The 20,529-nt window shown below is 41.5% G+C and overlaps 2 protein-coding genes across 5 annotated transcripts in view; one reads left to right on the top strand and one right to left on the bottom strand.

Annotated features, from left to right (window-relative positions):
* The window catches only part of ascc3 (activating signal cointegrator 1 complex subunit 3), an 82,074-nt gene that overhangs the window by 35,726 nt on the left and 25,819 nt on the right, over nt 1–20,529 (bottom strand). For both annotated transcript variants that reach the window (XM_053880155.1, XM_053880156.1), the window contains 6 exons: nt 14,513–14,716; nt 13,510–13,650; nt 5,541–5,705; nt 5,131–5,307; nt 4,978–5,049; nt 3,123–3,257 (listed from right to left, as the gene is read on the bottom strand). In XM_053880155.1, coding sequence (XP_053736130.1) covers nt 3,123–3,257; nt 4,978–5,049; nt 5,131–5,307; nt 5,541–5,705; nt 13,510–13,650; nt 14,513–14,716 — 894 coding nt within the window. The remainder of the gene's footprint in view (nt 1–3,122; nt 3,258–4,977; nt 5,050–5,130; nt 5,308–5,540; nt 5,706–13,509; nt 13,651–14,512; nt 14,717–20,529) is intronic.
* Nucleotides 16,279–20,529, top strand: part of LOC128767860 (cilia- and flagella-associated protein 45-like) — a 28,461-nt gene continuing 24,210 nt past the window's right edge. For all 3 annotated transcript variants that reach the window (XM_053880159.1, XM_053880158.1, XM_053880157.1), the window contains exons 1-4: nt 16,279–16,427; nt 18,377–18,471; nt 18,549–18,642; nt 18,714–18,887. In XM_053880159.1, coding sequence (XP_053736134.1) covers nt 18,413–18,471; nt 18,549–18,642; nt 18,714–18,887 — 327 coding nt within the window. In that variant the 5' untranslated portion in view covers nt 16,279–16,427; nt 18,377–18,412. The remainder of the gene's footprint in view (nt 16,428–18,376; nt 18,472–18,548; nt 18,643–18,713; nt 18,888–20,529) is intronic.

The following is a 20,529-nucleotide window of genomic DNA, read 5'->3' as shown; positions in this document are numbered from 1 at the left end:
TTGTCATTGGTTCCTGGGGAGTCCAGATGATCCAGAACAACATGAAGAACCTGGTTTACTGCATCACCTACAGTACAGATCTGTTGTCTCTGTAGACAAACTGCATTGAGTCCAGGAGGGGAGCAGGGATGGAATTCAGGCGGGATAAAACCAGATGCTCGAAGGACTTCATAACCACAGACGTCAGGGCCACTGTAGTCATTCAGTCCTGTGATCCTAGCTTTCTTTGGAACAGGAAGACTAGTGGAGGATTTAAAGCGGGCTGGAAATTCTTGCCTCTTAAACGGCATTGGGTCATTGGACATAGGATTGGTACACATATGAAAATGGTATTTCATAGACGCTAGAATTCATACTAGCAAGAACTAAGTCGACTGCAGACAAGCTTATCATTAGGTCGGTCAGTCAGTCAGTCAGTCTCCAAAATGAGTCCCCAAGTGCAGCGGCAAAAGCTAACAAGCAGGTCAATGAAACTGCTTGATAAAGACCATGCACCCTAGTTGCTGAGCATTTCCTCAGTATCAGATATCACAAGTTGACAGCACCTGCAGCACAGCTTCACACCACATCAGACTCACAGAAATACGTTTACCACATGCTGATGATTAATCATAACTAAGTGAAGCTGAATAACATGTCAATACAAAGCATGTTTTGGGTGATATCAAAGTTTTGTTGGTTTTGGATACAGTGACATTAACACTAGAGGCCCCTCACTCACAAGTTAGTTGTGTGTCTGTGATTCAATGCAGTGACATCACCATCACCCCCTTCTGTTGATGCTGTTCCTGACAGGTTTTCAAAAGGGAGGTATGGCAGATGTGGTAGGTTGTTGTGGGAGTGGTTCCCCGCCAAAACACGCATTTTTTATGGGCGGGCCATAACATTTTCTGATGTAAATATTTCAGACTATATATGTGTAAAATGAAAATGAATGCACTGTTCCCTGTGGTGTCCCATTACGAAGCGTTATGCCTGTGTTTGAATGCACCACGTTACTTTTGTGATGCAAGGCTTTGAGCTATGCCTTTTTGTTGATGAGGAAACTGCTCGGGCTTTGTGACTGGCTGTCATGTATATGACACAATGAAAGTGGTAGCATCAAATGAGAACGACCACAGATGTTAATGAACCCTCCCCTGCAGTACTCTGGAGTTCCACACGATCGGGCAATCGACAGCATCTGCGTATTGTCAAACACAGTGACATGACAGCTGTGCATCTTAAAGACAGTAAATGAATAATTACTAGGGATTTAAGGTGGAGCAGCAAAGTGTGCATCACAAAGCTATCTTCATTGTCTTGAAATTCCAATAATTGAATTTATAAACAAGAGTTGATTTTGATTTGAAGAAAAGGTCGTGTTAAAGTTTAACATTTGCTCTGTTGAGCAGGTTGGAGGAATGCGATGAACCCGGGGTACCACAAGAGGTCTCTTTTCCTCTATAGCGCCATCACTGTGACAATCTTTAAGCAACCACAAGCTACTCCACACTACTGAAATCACAATAGACTATGATTAGCCATTAGACTACAAATGATATTTCTCTCAAATAGGTGTCTCTTTGGTGAGTTTTCACAATAATTACTAATGGTGTATCAAAAAAAGAACCACAAAATCAAACATAATAAGATGGGTTTTACATGATTATTCTTATTGCCCATACAGACCCCGGGGCAAAGTACTATAGACCAAAGACAAATCAATGTGGAGAACAAAGTCACCTGGACTGAACAGTGCTGGGCAAAAATGTAAAAAATAAGGATAAACTAAGAAACAATTTGTCTTGTTTCTCTGACAAGTGACTCCCTACTCACAAACTCTGATATTTACTGAGATAAAGATAAAATAGGAGTATCATGAGCCAAGTTAAATTTTCAATTTTGGGTTTGGTCTCACACGGGAAATGGCTGTTATTGACAGACTGGTGAGTCACTTTATCATAATAACAACCAAAATCTACGAGCAGCAATACATTTACACAAAAGTAGTGACATGCATTGGGAAATCAACGTCTGATTGACAGCAGCTTTCGCAAGCCAATTAAAAAACACATCAAGAGAAAAATGAAATGCAAGAATTAGATATGACAACAGACTCAAAACAACACTACTGACCTCAAAGATACAGTCATTAATCCATATGCATATTTCAGATTAAAACCTGCATGAATATCAATGTAAGGCCCATAAACTGAGCATTATTTCTATGCGGGTTTTGGGTGGAATCAGCCTTTCACCACGGCCACACACATGTATTGCGTGGGCGGCACATATAGGAGTGAAAGTACAAACAAAAAAAAAATGTGCCAACAATCATGTGCCCACCAATTTTATATATATATATATATAGCCTCTGGCAGGAGGCTACGGTCGATCCAGACCAGAACCTCCCATCACAGGAACAGCTTCTTCCCCCTCAGCCATCTGACTGTTAAATTTGTGATCAGCCTTTATTTTATTTAATTTAATTTATTAACAGCACTTTATTTCAAAGCACTTTCCCAGTTGGTGAGACCCCCACTGATCATGGCAATAAATTCTATTCTGATTCTGAGAGAGAGAAAACATATTCACCTCAACACACACTCTCACTTTTTCGAAAAACTAGTGATTAAATACAAATAATCTTATAGTATTGTGAGTCAGTTGTAAGTCAAAATATATGTAGTTAAAAAGTATTCCCTGATATACTTCAGAGAAGTATGTCTGTTGGCACCACAATTTAAATTTCACATAGAACCAAGCGATGTCCACATTTATTTAACCAACATTCACAAACTCAAAACCATGCTCTACTGATTTCAGCAATGCAGAGAGCATAAGTACTGCTGCCTCCTCATTCACTAGCAACGAGTTTGTTGCGTCTCAGCGGACTGGTGATGTAGTTTAAGAAGTCACCAGAACACCCGCTTCAGTCCTTTAGGATACATTCTCTGAGGGGAGAATGGATTTAAGATCGAAATGTTTCCTACAAATCATTTTAAGAACTACAAATGTTGTGAAAGTAGATACGTGATATAGCCAATAGGACAAATTCATTCATTCATTTATAATTAACTTTTTTTTGCTAAAGGAGGTGAAATAATAGTGAAAGAATAGATAATAATACAAGTAAGTACCTGCTTCTCACACTGGCCATAGTCGGCACCTTGCTCTGGTTGAAAGAAGCAAGAGTCACCATGGTTCTTGGCCATCTCAATTAGGCTCATGGCAGTTCTCACTGTGGAATTTCGAGCATGGACAAATACCATCACCTGCAAAGAAGAGGGACCGTAATGAATTAGACAATTTGGCATCTCATTCAAGATTGATATTTTAGGCACATGGGACTGACAGTTCTAATAGTGGCTCGTTCATGATACGATCAGATTGAAGTGATTTATGATGGTGATGGAGTGTCCCAGACACAGTGGTACCCAAGTGAACGCGTCACATGTGATACAAGTGCTCTAGGTTAAAATAATATAGGTTACCCACAATATCTAGGGCTAGAAGAAACTGTATCAGAGCACAAGGTCGTGTTTAGGGGTTTAAGAAACATTTTAAAGAGTGTGGGCGAATGTACAGGTTATATGGTCTTGAGTAACTAGCAAGCCACCCACGAGCACACATTTGAAAAGTGAAGATGCTTGACACCATATTACGTAATTCCATGATCCTTTTGATCAGTTTCTGTCAGAGTTAGTTTAGATGCTGGCCTCCACGGCTTGAGACCACAGCGGCACACCACAGGGCTGGACCTCTGGTTCACACGCTCTGCTTTGAATTCTTTATCCCGATTTGAGAAAATGTACATATTCTTCTCAGAATTGTTTTAAGCAGTAGCAGCATACTCCAAGATGGACGGAAATTGAAAAAGAGGCAATTATTTTCATGCCACTGAGACTTGTTACGGGAGGAATAAGCAGCCAATGCAATGCATTTACCAAACAGCCACCACTTGGATGGCCAATTTCCTAAATCAATTTGATTTAGAATGATCAGGCTCTGAGTCGATAAGATACGATTCACAATGCTTTTAAATAATGAGGCTCAACTGTGTTACAAACACAAGTACTTTATTTTTCTCTCCGCTACTGTTTAAACGAGATACGAAGAGCAAAATTGTGAATTGCCCCATTCAAACATTCACTCAAAAGAATACATTTGGGGCCACGCACATTTCAGTTAACTTTGTCAAGTCTACATTTCTAAAATATGTAATCTGCTGTTCTCATCTACTTTTATCTGCTCATGAGTAAGGGGCTCTCAGGTAACCCAAAACAAAAGTGTCCCTGACTTGGTGTGACCTCATGATTCTGATGCTAATATTTATCAGAGGGAGGCTGAACAGCACACAACCCTTTTGGAATTATAAATGACCTCATATCACACAATACATACAGCCTTTCAGACAAATTAGCACATGAACACACCTGTCCATCAAGTCAACTGACCTGGATAATAATTTATTTGCCTCAGTTTGGCATGCCGACCTGAATGTTTGGCTGGTTCACCCATACTAAGAGCCACCAAATGTTGGTCATCTTGGCATAAAAAGGTAATTAGTTACAGTTACAAATTACATCTCTTTCCATTCACCCTGTGTTGTCAGTATAGGACACATAAGTCCACTTTCCCAACGTCAATATATCACGGCAATGACCATGAGTTGGCTCAGAAAAGTGCACTTCTAAATATAGAAACAATACGTATAGTCGTATCTAAAGATGTAATTGAGAGCAGTGGGGTCAGGGACCGTCTTCTTCTTTTTTTTTTTTTTTTAAGAGCCAAAATACTGACTTTTTGAACAAACATATCCAACTGTGATAAATATCCAGATGAGACAACACGAAGAGTTTTACACAAGTCGCAACAGCAAAGGCCTCATCAATCATCAACTATATATACATATAGAGTTAGAAATAAATGTGCTTTCAAATCTTCCTCTTTTTTTCCCTCTTAAATTAAATACTTTGTAATGCTTGGACTCACCTGGTGACCAGCCTTGACCTGCTCCAAAACCTTATTATAGCAGACTTCCTCCATGTCATGAAGTTGCTGGATCTAAGTTAGACCGTAGAGGAAAAAATAAATCACATTTACATCGTATTTCTAAATATAGATCACACACACATATATCTTCACCTTGTTGGTGGTTTTAATTCCGACAAAGGTTTGTCCCAGGGGTACAGGTCTGAAGCGTCCATCAAAGTAGAACAGGCCAATGTAGGGGTTAACATGCAAGAAGGATGCCACATCCAAGTAGTTTGGCAATGTTGCTGAAAGGCCCAAAATTCTGATCATGCTCTGTGTGGACTCCACCTATCAAAACACATATATACATATATAAAATATTCGTTGAGATTGTTGAGATTTCTTCTACAACAGGCTGGGTCAGAATGTGGCCCCCAGAGGATGTAGATAAAGCAACATTGAGGAGGATATTTATGACTACACCACATCTGGAAATTATTTCACTCTTAGTACAGTCATGTAATTATTTACGCCTCATACTTCATTGCCATTTAAATAAGATGTAAAAATGCTTGATGTACCTGTCTAATAGTCCTGGCCACCAGACTCTCCAAAACTGGACCACGATCTTCATGAAGAAGGTGAACTTCATCGAGAATTAGAAGACGCACAATCTGAGACAGAGCGACATCTCCTACACTTTTCCTGGTCACAACATCCCACTTCTCCGGAGTTGTCACAAGCATCTGCAAAACAGAATGCATGCAGTAAATACATAGCTTCAATATTAACTTTTAACAATATTTAAGACAACAATAGACAAACAAAATTCAACATTAACACGTCCATTTATATTAAATCGGGTTGGTTAATGTAAACCTCTACAAAGACAGGCTGGGATTCAGGGCAGCATTTTTTTCTAGCAAAGTTGAATGCGCCCACATGGCAGCCTAGTAATTAGCACTCTCGAATTGCAGCAAGAACTCGTACCCAGTCGGACGGGTGGGCTTTCAGCATGGGGTTTGCATGTTCTCCCCATGTGAATGTGCATTTTCTCCGGGTGGCCCACTGACCTGTGTTGAGTGAGAGAGAGATACTGCGGGCCCTATCAGACTCCACATTCAGTTATCTTCTCAGTGACACTCAGTTTCCGCTTCTCCCTTAAGGAGTCGCCACAGCAGATCATCTTCCTCCATCTCACCCTGTCCACTGCTTGAGTTCCTCTCATTCACACACATGTATTCCGTCTTACTGCAGCTAACCTTCATTCCTTTCCTTTCTAAGGCATACCTCCACCTCTCTAGCATATCTTCCACTAGCTCCCTGCTCTCACCACAGATCACAATGTCATCTGCAAACATCATCATCCAGGGGGTTCTTTGTCTAACCTCATCTGTCAACCTGTTCATCACCATCGCAAAGAAGAAGGAGCTCAGAGCTGAGCCTTGGTGCAGTCCCACCTCCACCTTGAACTCCTCTGTTACACCTGCAGCACACCTCACCACTGTCTTACACCTGCCATACAAGTGTTGCACCACTCGAACATAAAATAGGAGCAGTTCAATTGTTTCCCTCCCAGCACAGTTATTATTATTATTTATTATTTATTTTATTATTAGTTATTATTATTAGTGATTGTGCTTGGTGACTTCAACAAGGCAAATCTGAGTGAGGAGCTTCCCAGGTACAGGCAGGTTGTAAAATGTCCCACCAGAGAGCAGAGCGTGCTGGATCACTGTTACTCATCGCTCCGCAACTCTTATACCGCCCTCCCTCCAGCTGCGCTGGGACTCTCTGACCACTTGATGGTTCATCTTGTTCCCACATACAAGCAGAAGCTGAAGCTGGCAAAGCCTGTTGTGAGGAGCATGAGGATCTGGACAAGTGAAGCTAAAGAGGAGCTGCAGGCTTGTATGGAGACCACAGACCGGGAGGTGTTCAGGGCTGCGACCAATAATCTGGATGAATATACAGACACTGTGACTTCATGGATCAGCTACTGTGAAGAGTGCATAGTTCCAATGCGCACCAAGGTGAGTTATGCAAATGACAAACCTTGGTTCACAGCTAAACTCAGCCAGATTAGACGGGAGAAGGAGGCAGCGCGCAAGAGTGGGGACAGGAACTGCTACAAAGAGCTGAAGTATGGGTTTCAGAGGGAGCTGAAGAAAGCTAAGGCCGCATACTCTGACAAACGCAGCAGTTCTCAGCCAATGACTCGGCTGCGGTGTGGAGAGGGCTCAAGGTGCTCACAAACTACAAGCCACGTGCCCCCCACAGTCTGAACAACCTCACTCTTGCACAGGACCTTAACAACTTCTATTGTCGCTTTGAGCAGCCATTTTGCACCAACACCTCTGTGGTCTCTCCAGCCCCATGTTCCACTGTGCTGTCTCTTAGTGACACAACTAAGACCAACGATGTCACTGAGACAGCAAAGATCACAGTCACTTTTGATGAGCCACCCCCTCACCTCCCCCCTCTTTCTCTTGACATCATGGGCAAGACGTGCGCACTCAGTTCAGGAGGCTGAACCTTCGGAAGGCTGCGGGTCCGGACAGAGTTTCCCCTGCCATCCTGAAGCATTGTGCTACTGAGCTGGCTCCAGTGTTCACGGACATCTTCAATGCTTCCTTGGTGTCCTGTCATGTTCCTGCCTGCTTTAAATCCTCCACTATCATCCCTGTTCCCAAGAAGGCCAGGATTACAGGACTGAATGACTACAGACCGGTGGCACTGACGTCTGTGGTCATGAAGTCCTTTGAGCGCCTGGTTCTCTCTCACCTGAAGTCCATCACTGCTTCTCACCTGGACTCATTGCAGTTTGCCTACAGAGCCAACAGATCTGTGGACGATGCAGTGAACCAGGCCCTTCATTTCGTTCTGGAGCATCTGGACTGCCCAGGAACCTATGCCAGGATCCTGTTTGTGGACTTCAGCTCTGCCTTTAATACAATTCTTCCAGCTCTGCTTGAAGACAAGCTTCGCCAGCTGGACGTGCCTGACTCCCTCTGCAGATGGATTACAGACTTCCTGACCAGCCGAAGTCAGCGTGTGCGGCTGGGGACGACTGTCTCTGACACTCGGACCCTCAACATTGGGTCTCCTCAGGGCTGTGTTCTCTCTCCATGGCTCTTCTCTCTGTACACTAACTGCTGCACCTCCAGCCACGAGTCCGTGAAGCTGATCAAGTTTGCGGACGACACCACCATCATCGGGCTCATCTCATAGAGATGAGTCGGCTTACAGGAGGGAGGTGGAGCGGCTGGTGTCCTGGTGCAGCCACAACAACCTGGAGCTCAACGCTCAGAAGACAGTGGAGATGGTCATAGACTTCAGGAGAGTAACAGCTCCTCTGTCCCCTCTCATGTTGACTGGTTTATCCATTCCTATTGTGGACTCCTTCTGCTTCCTGGGAACCACCATCACTGAGGACCTCAAATGGGAGCCAACCATCAGGTCCCTCATCAGGAAGGCCCAGCAGAGAATGTTCTTTCTGAGGCAGCTACGAAAACTACGACTGCCGACGAAGTTGCTGGTGGAGTTCTACACGGCCATCATCCAGTCCATCCTCACCTCCTCTATCACTGTCTGGTACAACAGTGCCACCTCCAGGGACAAGAGCAGACTGCAGCGCATCGTACGTTCTGCTGAGAAGGTGATCGGTTGCAGCCTGCCACCTCTTCAGGACCTATATGCCTCTAGGACCCAGAGACGTGCAGGTCGGATCAGAGCCGACCCTTCTCACCCTGGACATAGACTGTTTGTTCCTCTTCCCTCTGGCAGGAGGCTACGGTCCATCCAGACCAGAACCTCCCGTCACAGGAACAGCTTCTTTCCCTCGGCCGTCAGACTGTTAAATTTGTTAACCGCCTTGTTGTTATGTTATTCTATTTATTTTATTTTATTTGTTTTTTGTTGCACTTTATTCCAAGGCACTTTCCTAGTCAGTGGGCTCCCCACTGACCATGGCAATAAATTTGATTCTGATTCTGATTCTGATTCTGATTCTGATTCAGTTCCAGCCGACTCCCAGCAGACTTCCAGCTGACTTCCAGCAGAGTTCCAGCTCAGTTCCAGCTGCTGGAGTGACCCCACTCCTCTTAAGGTTTAATGGTATAAGAATATTTGCCACAAGAAGCCACATTTTTCAATTTAAATGAATGGAACCACCTGAACAGCTGGTGTGACTTCGTGGCAGTCTCGCAGTTAAAGCACATCCCTGTGTGTCACAAGGTTGCTGGTTTGCGTCCTGCGTACGCCTCTTGTGCATGTATCTTTTAAATTCATACATTTTGCCGTGATCCTCCTCGAAATATCAAGCGGTGTAGATAGAAATGTGTGCGGCATTTATTTTTTACGTGCCTCATGCCACCAATAACGAGGGCCCCGGTCAGTGTATGTGAGCAACACTGCTGACTGGAGCGTCTCATCTTCACTTCTCATCTTAAACGGACTTCACGACAATCAACAATGAATAATAGGTGTAACACATGCCATACATTTAGTTTTGGGAATGACAGTATAACATCGACCTGGTCGAATTACGTCACCCGTAATGACCACAGCCAGCAGATGCTTTTTTTTTAATTCAGTGTCTAGCACCGCAGCACATAGAAGCCCGGCAACGGGTATGACAATGGACGTGTATGGAAGCCAGTCAGCATCGCGTACAACAGTTACAGCAGCACATTATCGCAGCATCTCACTCTCACACAGCGATCTACCAATACAGTCGTACCTCTAACCCTCTGAATTTATCGTGGAGGGTCACGGTAAAATGTATGAATTTTAAAAATACATGAACAAGAGATATACGCTGGGCACGAACCAGCAACCTTGTTACACACAGGGATGTGCTTTAACCGCTATACTGTCGCTAAGTCACGTGACCAGCTGTTCAGGTGAGCCTTACAGTCTTATATATTTGTAGGAGGTGGCTCTTTTCAGCAACACAGTACAACAATGTGGCTCTTACCCTCTGACTGGTTGGCCACCCCTGGCTTAGATTGTGACGATGACCTGAATTTTGAGTCAAACCATCCACGGCGTGACTGTGTCTTGGTACACACCACTAGCTCCCCTGTCACCATGATCAAGTTCTGGACAGTGACTCCAGATCAATAGAAAAGCCTTGTTTGTGCTCGGACCATTTGAGATCTCCGCTCTTTGTGTAACTAACGTCTAGAGACCATCAATAGTTCTCAGATATTAATGAATGAATGTTGCGAGTGGTCGCCTCACCGCGCTAGTTTGTTTAAATGGTGATTCACAGAAACAAAGATCAGAATTGCGAGACATACTGTTTTGTCCGAGGAGCTTCTGCGCCAAGCGGTGCTCAGCCTGGTTTTGCTATGCATGTGTTCGGTAAGCGAACTCTGACACAGACACAGAAAGGTACAGTCCCACTATTGAAATGTTCTAGCCAAGAAGGCTACTGCCACCTCTTCTAAACACTTCTACACCTCCACAGGTATATCATCAGGGCCCTCTGCCTTTCCACTCTTCATCCTCTTCAATGTTCTTCTCACTTCAGCCTTACTCATCTTTGCTACGTCCTGATCTACAATGGCCACTCCTTCTACTCTTTGTTCTTTCCCATTTTCCCTCATAAGCTCTTCAAAGTACTCTTCTTCCCAACACACTTCTGTTATCAGTCAAAATATTCCTCTCTCTATCCTTGATCACCCTAACTTGCTGCACGTCCTTCCCATCTCTATCTCTCTACCTTACAATCCTGTACAAATCTCTCTCACCCTCCTTACTGTCCCACCTCACATACAAGTCCTCAGAGGCCCTCTGTTTGGACACTGACACCACTACCTCTGTCTTTTGCTGGGCCTCTCTGTCTCCTGTCTACTCTCTTCTGTTCTCTCAAAGTACCACTTTTTTAGCTAACCTCTTCCTTTGTACACACTGCTCCACCACCAAGTCGCCTAATCCACTTTTCTTCCAGATGACACACCAAGAGCTCTTTTACCTGTCTCCCTGATCACCTCAGTCATAGTTGTCCAGTCATCTAGAAGTCCCTCTTCGCCACCCAAAGCCTGCTTCAATCCCTCCCTGAAAGCAACACAAGACTCTTCCTCTTTCAGCTTCCACCACTTTGTCTTCCTCTCTGCCGTTGCCCTCTTCACCCTCCTCACCACCACGGTCATCCTGCACACCACCATCCTATGTTGTCTCTATCATCAAGTGACATCTACACAATATGTAATCCATCTGTGTGCTCCTACCTCCACTTTTGTAAGTCACCCGATGCCCCTCTCTCTTTTGGAAGAAAGTATTGACCACAGCCCTTTCCATCTTTTTGCAAAGTCTACAACCATCTGACTTTCAGTGTTCCGATCCTGGATACCAAACTTTCCCATCACTTCTTTGTCATCTCTGTTTCCTGCACCAACATGTCCAATGAAGTCTGCCCCAATGCCCACTCTCTCATCACTGGGAATACCCCTTCAATTATTAACTTGAGACTGATTACTCTGTCTGATACTCTTTTCACTCCTGGAACATTCCTAATAAGCTTCGCCTTCAAGGCGACTCCCACTCCATTCCTCTTCCCATCTATACCATGATAAAACAGTTTGAACCCTGCTCCGAAGCTTCTAGCACAACTGTGTTGCGTGAGTATACAACAACTTGCAATGGGGAGGGAAAAAAAACCTTGAAAGCAGTTTCTGTCGTAAGCAAAACATTCCTATCCATGCTCAAATGAGGACAACCACAATTCTAGAGAGCACATCAAATGATGGAAATAAAACACACAGAAAACATGAAAAGGGCACAACTGCCTCAAATTCACCTTTGTCATTTGTCCAATAATATTTGTATTTTCAAGTGAAAATTTACTGCTCTCTGGAATGAATAGGTGAACTGTTTGGCAAAGTGTCAGTGGGTGTGAAATTCCCATTAGAGTGCTCCTGTAAAAGCAGTTCATTAAATCCTCCCTAGTTTGCATTTGAATCAATCGCCTAAGCCATTAGAGACTGAAAGGCTGAGAGCAAAATGAAGCGCCTTCTGCCTAATTAGAGCTACTGGTTAATCTAAATGGAGGGTCTGGCAAACGATGCATAAACTGAAGTGGTTTCTTAATTGCTTCACAAACAGACAAAAGGAAGACCACAGAACTGATGCCATTGTTTGTCAGAAAGTTGGTATTTAATCTACTCATCAATTGATCACACAGAAACGAAAATCAATGTTGTGGATCCACACATGGTTTTTAGAGCTTCAAAGACGTCAATATTATTTGGTGAAGCTTGTAAATAATAATAATATAATTTTAATCTATAAAATAGAGATTTAACGTTGATGCCAGTAAAGATAGAAGATTGCTGTTGTTCTAGAGCGAGTATATGAATCCATGTATCCATTTTTTAAGTCAGCAGGTGAGATGGCTTAGGCTTGATTTTAGATATAAATGCTAACTGAAGGAAACTGTTCAAAGTTCATAAATCACATGCATTCAGCATGAGACACACATTTAAACCATTTCACATGACGAAACCAAGATGGGCCATTTCTCACACATAGAAACATTATCCACCACGTGTTACCTTGGTCGAACATTCAGCAAGTAGAGGCTAATTGCTAGATACTAGATACCTTTGGCTCATGCATAACTGTTTTGTGAATATTTATATTAAAACCAGATCAAGCTGTGGCTCAGACTTTATTAAAACCCCAGTTTGCCAGTGTCCCAGTCATTCTGTGTGTCAAGCATTGGTCAACTTGAGACCAACATTTGCCCATTGTGGAGCAGTAACTATATTTACAGTCATTCTTGCCACTAGGGAGTAAAATCACCATTGTGATCACAATGTCCATTTTAAATAACCGTGAAACGGACTTGATCATCACACTGCCTGAAAAAGTCAGAACTAATATTATTAAGTGAATATAGAGAATTTGTGATGAATTAATCTCAATCACAGTTTAATTGTATAAGAATATTTGCCAGAAAAAGCCACATTTTTCAATTTGAATGAATTTGGTATATTAGTGAAACCCATACATACATTTAAACAACAAAATATTGTTTACTTTGCATCAGTTTGACAATGGCACAATAAATAACGATGGTGGCTATATTCATATTTTTTATAACCTTTTTTAAACTAAAGCTCTTTTAATGTCTAAAAGCAAACAGATGCTTTTGTTTGCTTTTGTTCAGGGATTCCTCCATGTTTGTTGTTGTTGTTATCATCCTAGCTGCGACATGTGCATCAGTGTGATCAGTGGACCAGGAACTCGTGCACGTACAAGGGTTCCGTGTTGTCTGGAGAGCAAACTGTTAAATGAAATTAAATTAAATTAAAATGATTAAATGTGATTAAAATATATTCATGTATTAATTACGATTAATTATCGTAATTCGTTAATGACCATGCAATAAAAAAATAATCGTGGTTAACTTGTTAAAGTCCCACCACTAGTGAATACATATTGAAATTAAATATTAAATTATTGCCTTAGTCAGACGTCTTTGCATGAAAGTGTGGTCAATGAAGCCAGAAGACCAGCAGTGTTTTCATACGGTGTGCATACCTGTGTTCTTAAGATTTCTCCCTTGGTCAGCTGCATGTCCCCAGTCAGTTCTTTGACAGTCATGCCCAGAGGTTCCAGTCGCTTGCTAAAGTAATGAGTCATCTCAGCTGCAAGTGCTTTCATTGGGGCAACATAGACAATCTAGAGAAAAAAAAACATTGCTCAGTACCTTTTTATAACAGTACTGTACACATTAAACAACTGTGTGAATTCAGAGAAGCAGATTCAGAGACGAGCTGCATTTTCCATGCCATGACAATGCTGACTGCTTTACAGTACATACCTGACAACCAACGTACTCCAGTAGACACACAATTGCAGCCAGTCTAACCGACCTAGGCTATTTTATGTCCAATGAAAAGAAAAGGAAATTGCAGTCCTTCATGATCAGAGGCTAAATTAGGGGTCACCATTTTGGTAGGCCAGCCTTGTTTGTAGGTCTGCTTAAATATCTTTTCATTTTAATTAATGTTACTGTTTTAAATCTTGTCCAATAATGGCAGCAGAACATAAAACATGAGGTTTCAAATTTTAACCATCCATCAGTCGTAATATTATGTTGCCAATGGTAATCTTCAGTCATTTCAGAAGTTTGGATCAAGCCTCTTTGATGTCTCTTCAGCATGAAAAGCCTTTGCATGGTAGGTTGTGGGATAAAAACAAATCATCTCAGTAATGCAACACTTTTCAGTAGATTGGAGTTGCAATTTACCATTTTGCCAGTGTGTAGTTTACTTTTCATAAAAAGGTTGATGACCTCTGGACGTAAAGCACTTTCACTGTCTATGCTGCCAAGTAAACACATATTGTATGAGAATGAAACTAGATCAGCAGTTACTCTGAGTTATCCTTGCCTATCATATCTATTTGCCACATTTGAATTTCTATAAAAGGCAAACAAATGGGCAGCCAACAACACAAAAATGGCACGCTGATTCTTATGACCTTTTTGTCACACATGTTCACAATCAAGCGAAGAAAACACACACACAGGAACACACACCTTGAACTCATCTTTTTTTATCATACCACCAGGTTGGAGATGTTGTCGGATCTCATGAAGGACAGTCAGCATAGCTATGTTGGTTTTGCCAGCTCCAGTTGGGGCGCAGATGAGAAGATTTTCATTGGTGTTGTAAGCTGTCTCGAACACAATGGACTGGATCCGGTTCAGGCGCTTCATACCACTGAAAACCAACTGTCCAATCTAGACACAAAAAGATTGTTAGTAAGTATTCTAATTCAACATTCATATTCTCCACCAAGGAGCTGGTGTTTCAGACGGCAATTGTTAGTCTGTGTTCAAAATAACTGCATGGTTATGAAGCACTTGGGATAAGTGTTCTATGATTCATTAAATACTGGGAGTCATCTATGGATGCCTACTCATACTGTCATCATACTTCCATGAAAAGGGTGTTGTGAGTACAGGGTCCTGGAAAGCTACAGTATCGGTTCGGCGCATACGTGGGAGTGATGAGGGTTCGTTGACAACACTAAGGTTCTTTACAACTTTAAAGAACAACTTTATTGAAATACCGTAAGATGATAAGCAATCACAAACAGTGACTGACAACAAAAAAATAAAATACATGATGTAATGCAGTGAACACATCACGAACAACAGACCTTAGTTGACTTACTTTGTGTTTTGTACATATTGCTATTGTTAAAGAGGTTATTGATAAATATGTCATGGGACAATGAAAGAAAGCTCCCATGTTGTGCCTTTGGCAAATTGATGATGATTGATATGACCCACATTTCAATTATTAACAATATAATCAAATTTTTTATGTGCATATCAACATCTTGTTATACTCAACACTTGTGTCAAGGAAGCACGCTGTTATTGATGGGATGTCTGATGACAGGAGGAAACTGCAGGCAAGTTTCAAATTTCACACAGCTCTTGCAGAATGAAAGAAATAGCTCAAAGGGGGATCAGAAATCATGTGGTTCTACTTATTAAATCAAGCGGTAGGCCTTTATAGTGTGTGTGTGTGTGTGTGTGTATATGTGTGTATGTATGTGTGTGTGTGTGTGTATATATATATATATATATATATATATATATATATATATATATATATATATATATATATATGCTTATCTTGCATAAATATATGAAAGAAGATTAACAAAACTGTAGACACGACAGCTTGTACAGTAGTGAGGGAAATTTTTAAAAAACTTTTATTTACTTAGTTTTTTACTTTATCAAGGTCAGCCAAGTAAAACAACTGCCCAAGAGACCCCTGTATCTGAAAGAAACAGCTACTGAGTTCATCTCTGTTATTGTTTTTTGACTCAGTTATTTACAAATATATGTTTACATATTCTAATCAAGTTATGTCAGTTCATGAAATGCCATGTCAGGATAGGAATGGGCTGTGGACGGCTTGTTTTAAAACCCTAGCTAGTTGGTCAGGTGGACAGGATTATGAGATAGCGATGACATGACTGGTTAATGACTGGTAAGGTTAGGTGGCACAAGTATGTGGTGTTGGAAGGGGACTATTTGGAAAATAAAGCAGTATAAATCCAAATGTCATACTCTTTGTAAGGCTCAAAACTTACACAACAAATGCACTTATGAGTGATTTGTGTCAGTGTGTGTTTGGTTGTTTTATTTGACTGCCTTTATTTGACTGAATTATTACTTGACTGAATTATTTTGGAAGGCAAGACAAAAGGAGTGCAACATCAAAGGTCTTTTTTTACTATTAAATGTCTTTGTTCTGGCCAATGGGTTTGCATGCAACGGACTATATACATCATGCTCCTGTTTTGCTTCACAAGCACCCATTCATAGACAGATGTAGCTTAGCTTGTTTAAGAAGTTAAATGATTATCATAACTTGCTTTATTCCTCAGTTGGGTGAACAGCGAATTTCTGCAGTGTCAAGAGCACAGTAGTAAGACTCAATGTTTGTGTGACACGGCGTAATGTCTTTTTTGCGATGGTGCCTCAAACATGGTGTAAAGCATTGTTGCTTCTTTTTTTTTTTTGCGTTTCTATATGCTGTTTATGCCGTGAGCTCATGTTTGGTGTATATACTTGGCAGTATTAAGCAGTTTACATCCACAAAGTCATTAACAACTACTTTCGGGCCAGTGTCTATACTGATCCTCAAGCCTGCAGTACCTGATGTGAAAAAGTGGCCACCTGCCATCGCTAAATAAGAAACCAGTGTGTTTTAGAGATGTTGAACAGTATTGTGTTAAAACTTTCAAACCATTTTCATGAGCTCTATGGAAATGTGATGTCACTACCTAGGGGGCTCTATGTACAGTATCTTTCACAGCTGCTGTGAAAGATACAGAATCTGCTGCATATTGGTAACCCAGCACACTCCTGAAAACGTTCACACATGCCATTAAACCAGTGATTTAGTTGTACGGTGTACTTGCAAAGCCAAGGACCACAGCACCGATAACAACCAAGGACCCGTTTTGAAGGTTCAATCTGTGGCTAAATGTGAGACCCAGAAAATTGTGTACGCAATATAACACCCAGCCAAGAAGAATGAGGACCTACCATGTAGGAGCGCAACTACTGATTACTTTAATATTCAGTTAATCTGTTGATTTATTTACCCTTTTTCTCGATTAATTAATGAATCATAGAACACTTTTTGAGCATTAACTTCCAACCTTTTACTAAAACTTAACTGAATGCAAAAACTATTAGCTTGAAATAACAACTAAATTAATAGAAAAGACATGTACGTTTGCTTCATTCGTGAAAAACACACATTCAGATCGAGAGAGAGTTTCAGCTGTATCATCTAACTGGTCAGATCTAGAATTCCCTACCGTTTAAGTACATGGCTAGTTCTGACTTGCAGCCTTTTAAATCTTTCATTGTTTCATGACTCGTGAGTCAATTGAAACACTATCAATGAGGTTTGCTGTTTGAGGTATTCACCCTCAACTCTGTCACACAAACACACCGCCAGTGTCATAGGTTCACACGCGTGAAAATAAAAGTGCAATGACATCTTCTCCAATCGACACCTTCTCCATTATTTACAACGCAGCACAAAACTTATAGGACATTGCAGAAAGAGTACTGAAGTTGACACAATTAAAAGGCTGATTTCCTGTAGAGAAAAAATATTACAAATTCTTCAAATGAGAAATCACAGAATTTACTGTCTGTTGGTGTCACAATCAACGGCAGTTACATCGACAGCGCAGCGACATCACAGCGGAAGTTTTAGATTATCAAATGCACGTGACATTAAATAAGTGAGACGTGAAAGAAAAAAGATGTAAAATACGTGTAATTGGCGATCGTCTCATGTCGCTTCTGTCACGACTCAAAGTGTACAGATTAACAACATGATCAAAGTGCACGTAGGAGAATTTTCACTTTTTATTGACAGCCAAGCTACGATTTCAAAGCAACATGTGTCTGACCGTCTTTTTCTCTACCACCACTCCATGCAGAACCTGATGTATTTGTTGAGTTCTGTGACTGACAGAGGAGCATAGTAATCGGGCAGCACAACGCATCAATGGCCCAATTCATTACTTGGAATTAACAACTTTATTATTTCTTTGTTGCTGTTGCTGCCGCAGGCACATGGTCGAGTAGCCAGGTACCGCCTCTGTCAAAAGTCCCTCTCAAAAAAATGTGCACTTCTCAGGTACAGGGACATATTATTACAGTACCTTCTTTATCTTTCTTTATTTTTCAATGGCTTCAGAAGGCAGTGGGGAGGCAGCGAAGCAGCATCACAGCAGGGAAAGAGAATCTGCATTTTTGGGGGCATTTTAAAAGTGTCAAAAACTGAGTGGAAATATGTTCTAAAAATTAAGTATGATGCACAATTTGTGATAGCATAATGCCATTTTTCAGAAGCCCTTACAAGCTGAGAAATCCAAGAACTCAAACATGAAGGCCAGGAAACAGAACACAGCATTGACATCTTCTAAAATGGGCCCTCACTCAAGGTGACTCTCTCAAAACAGAAATATGTTTGATATGAACAATGCTTGCATAGCCTCAATTGAAATGTAATTTATTTCAGGAATCACTTTGAAAGATCAACCACTCTAAAGTCAAATTCACTGGAGCAGATCATCGTAAGATCGAAGCAAGGAGAGGAGGGGACAGAACCAAGAGTATTACACACTTGGCCTAAGATATCAAGTTGAATCTGACTAAAACATTGATCCCTTGGCTTTTCTTGCAGAGACCAAGTGGAGATGAAATGAGGCAACAAATGTTGGAAAGCGATATTAAAGACCAGCAAGGCATGTCAATCATAAAACTTGAGCGGCAGGTTCCAACTAAAGCTAATGTTGTCAAGGAGGATAGATGGAGGTACAGAAGGGACCAAGAAGATGAGGTTAAGGACTTGAAAACCGTAAGGCAGAGTCTAATGTCTACACAAACACTGATGACAGAGTTGATTCACTGTTTGACTTCAAAGTGTTGGAATCCACTGATGAAATCAGAACTCTATCTCAAGAATTTTTTATGGTACTATAGAACTAACCCTATTCAGAGGAAATACATCCCCAACAATAAAGCAGTATTACCAGACCTATAGCTTGCGAGCTTGGCTACATCTAGCTCTTTGCATGGACTTATCGTTATGACTGATCACAGTTTTTCTTGCTTCCGACAAAGTTGTCCATTAAGTTTAGCTGCTAATAGCATTACATGAATACGAATAGTAGGAAAGTCTTAACGCTTATGAACAGGCCAAATCTTTTTTTACAGCTCAGTGATGGGAACCGGGTTGCATTTGATAGGGTAGCAGTTCTTTGTGGAGGGTACATGTGGCGGCGGGCTCATTTCATATTCAAATGTCGCATAAGTTTCAAAACTCAGTCGGTAGCTGCTAAGAACCATTCTCTCCTTTGAGTGCACATTAGCGCAGTTATTAGAGGAAGGACGGGGGAAAGGTGTTGTCACCGCTGCATTACAAAGTCACTGACACACAGACACAACTAATCTATACATGGTGAGCGATGACAGAGCAGTATTTATATCTACAATATTATAATGTGCCTCAAATCAAAAAGTGATTTTTTGTTTGATCCTGGTTAAATTATGGCAGAGGCCGCTGAGATCCAAGTTTGAGACATGAGCGGTCTGATCAATCCAGGGAGAATTACTACAACAATTCGGATTTAGCCAAGACCCACAATACTTTTTATTTGCAATCACAGACTGCGGGCTCGCTAATATCTAAGAGAGTGCTTGAGGCACGCAGTTAGGCAAAGTTTAATATTTGCCAAAAGACACATTAATTTAAGGCGGGCTCTAACAATGAGCACATGCATTAAAAAACTCAACGCCCCACTATTAATATCCTAGGTCAGCAGAGAGCCGAACTCCGAGGATGAAATTGCGAGCACCAGAACTTTTGCCGCCATCAGACAGATGTCACTGTGCTAATGCCACAGTGACTCAAGCCACAGCTATAGCAACAGCTGAATCGGGATCATATTTTAAAATTGTCAAATCAATATTTCAGAAAAATGTTAACTCAAATACTGGTGTGAAATCTGAGTTCAAAAGTATTATGATTAGGTATGCTCCGATCAATCGGCCACCGATTGTGATCTGTGAATGCCGATCACTACCTGTCACTGCCGATCACAACAACTGATCACATTTGACAGCCAGCGCTCTGATGAAGCCCCACTGGTTGTGATGCGTCCAGATGAGCAGCCATTCTCAGGTGTCGTTTATGAGAGAGACAGAAACAGAAACGACCGGAATCCTCACCGCTTTGGAGGTGAAGCGTTCGTCAGCCACCTGAATCTGAAACTTTTAAAAACATCCAGAGTCCTGCTACAGTATGTAAATATTTCACGGACATAGCACAGTCTCTAGAGATTCACCTGCGACGTCTCAGATCTAATTAAATGTTTTTCAGTTGTCCTTTTGACAGAATAATTGCTGCATTCAGCAAGGGTTTTCTATTTTTTGCCACCTTGGAGTGGAATATAAAACGTGTCTGAATTTAAATGATTTAAAGTTCAATTTTTCACATC

Source organism: Synchiropus splendidus, chromosome 12, assembly GCF_027744825.2.
Source record: "Synchiropus splendidus isolate RoL2022-P1 chromosome 12, RoL_Sspl_1.0, whole genome shotgun sequence".
In the NCBI taxonomy this organism is placed as follows: Eukaryota; Metazoa; Chordata; class Actinopteri; order Syngnathiformes; family Callionymidae; genus Synchiropus; species Synchiropus splendidus.
Note: the sequence above shows the minus strand (reverse complement) of the source record. Positions and strands in the feature narration are given on the sequence as shown.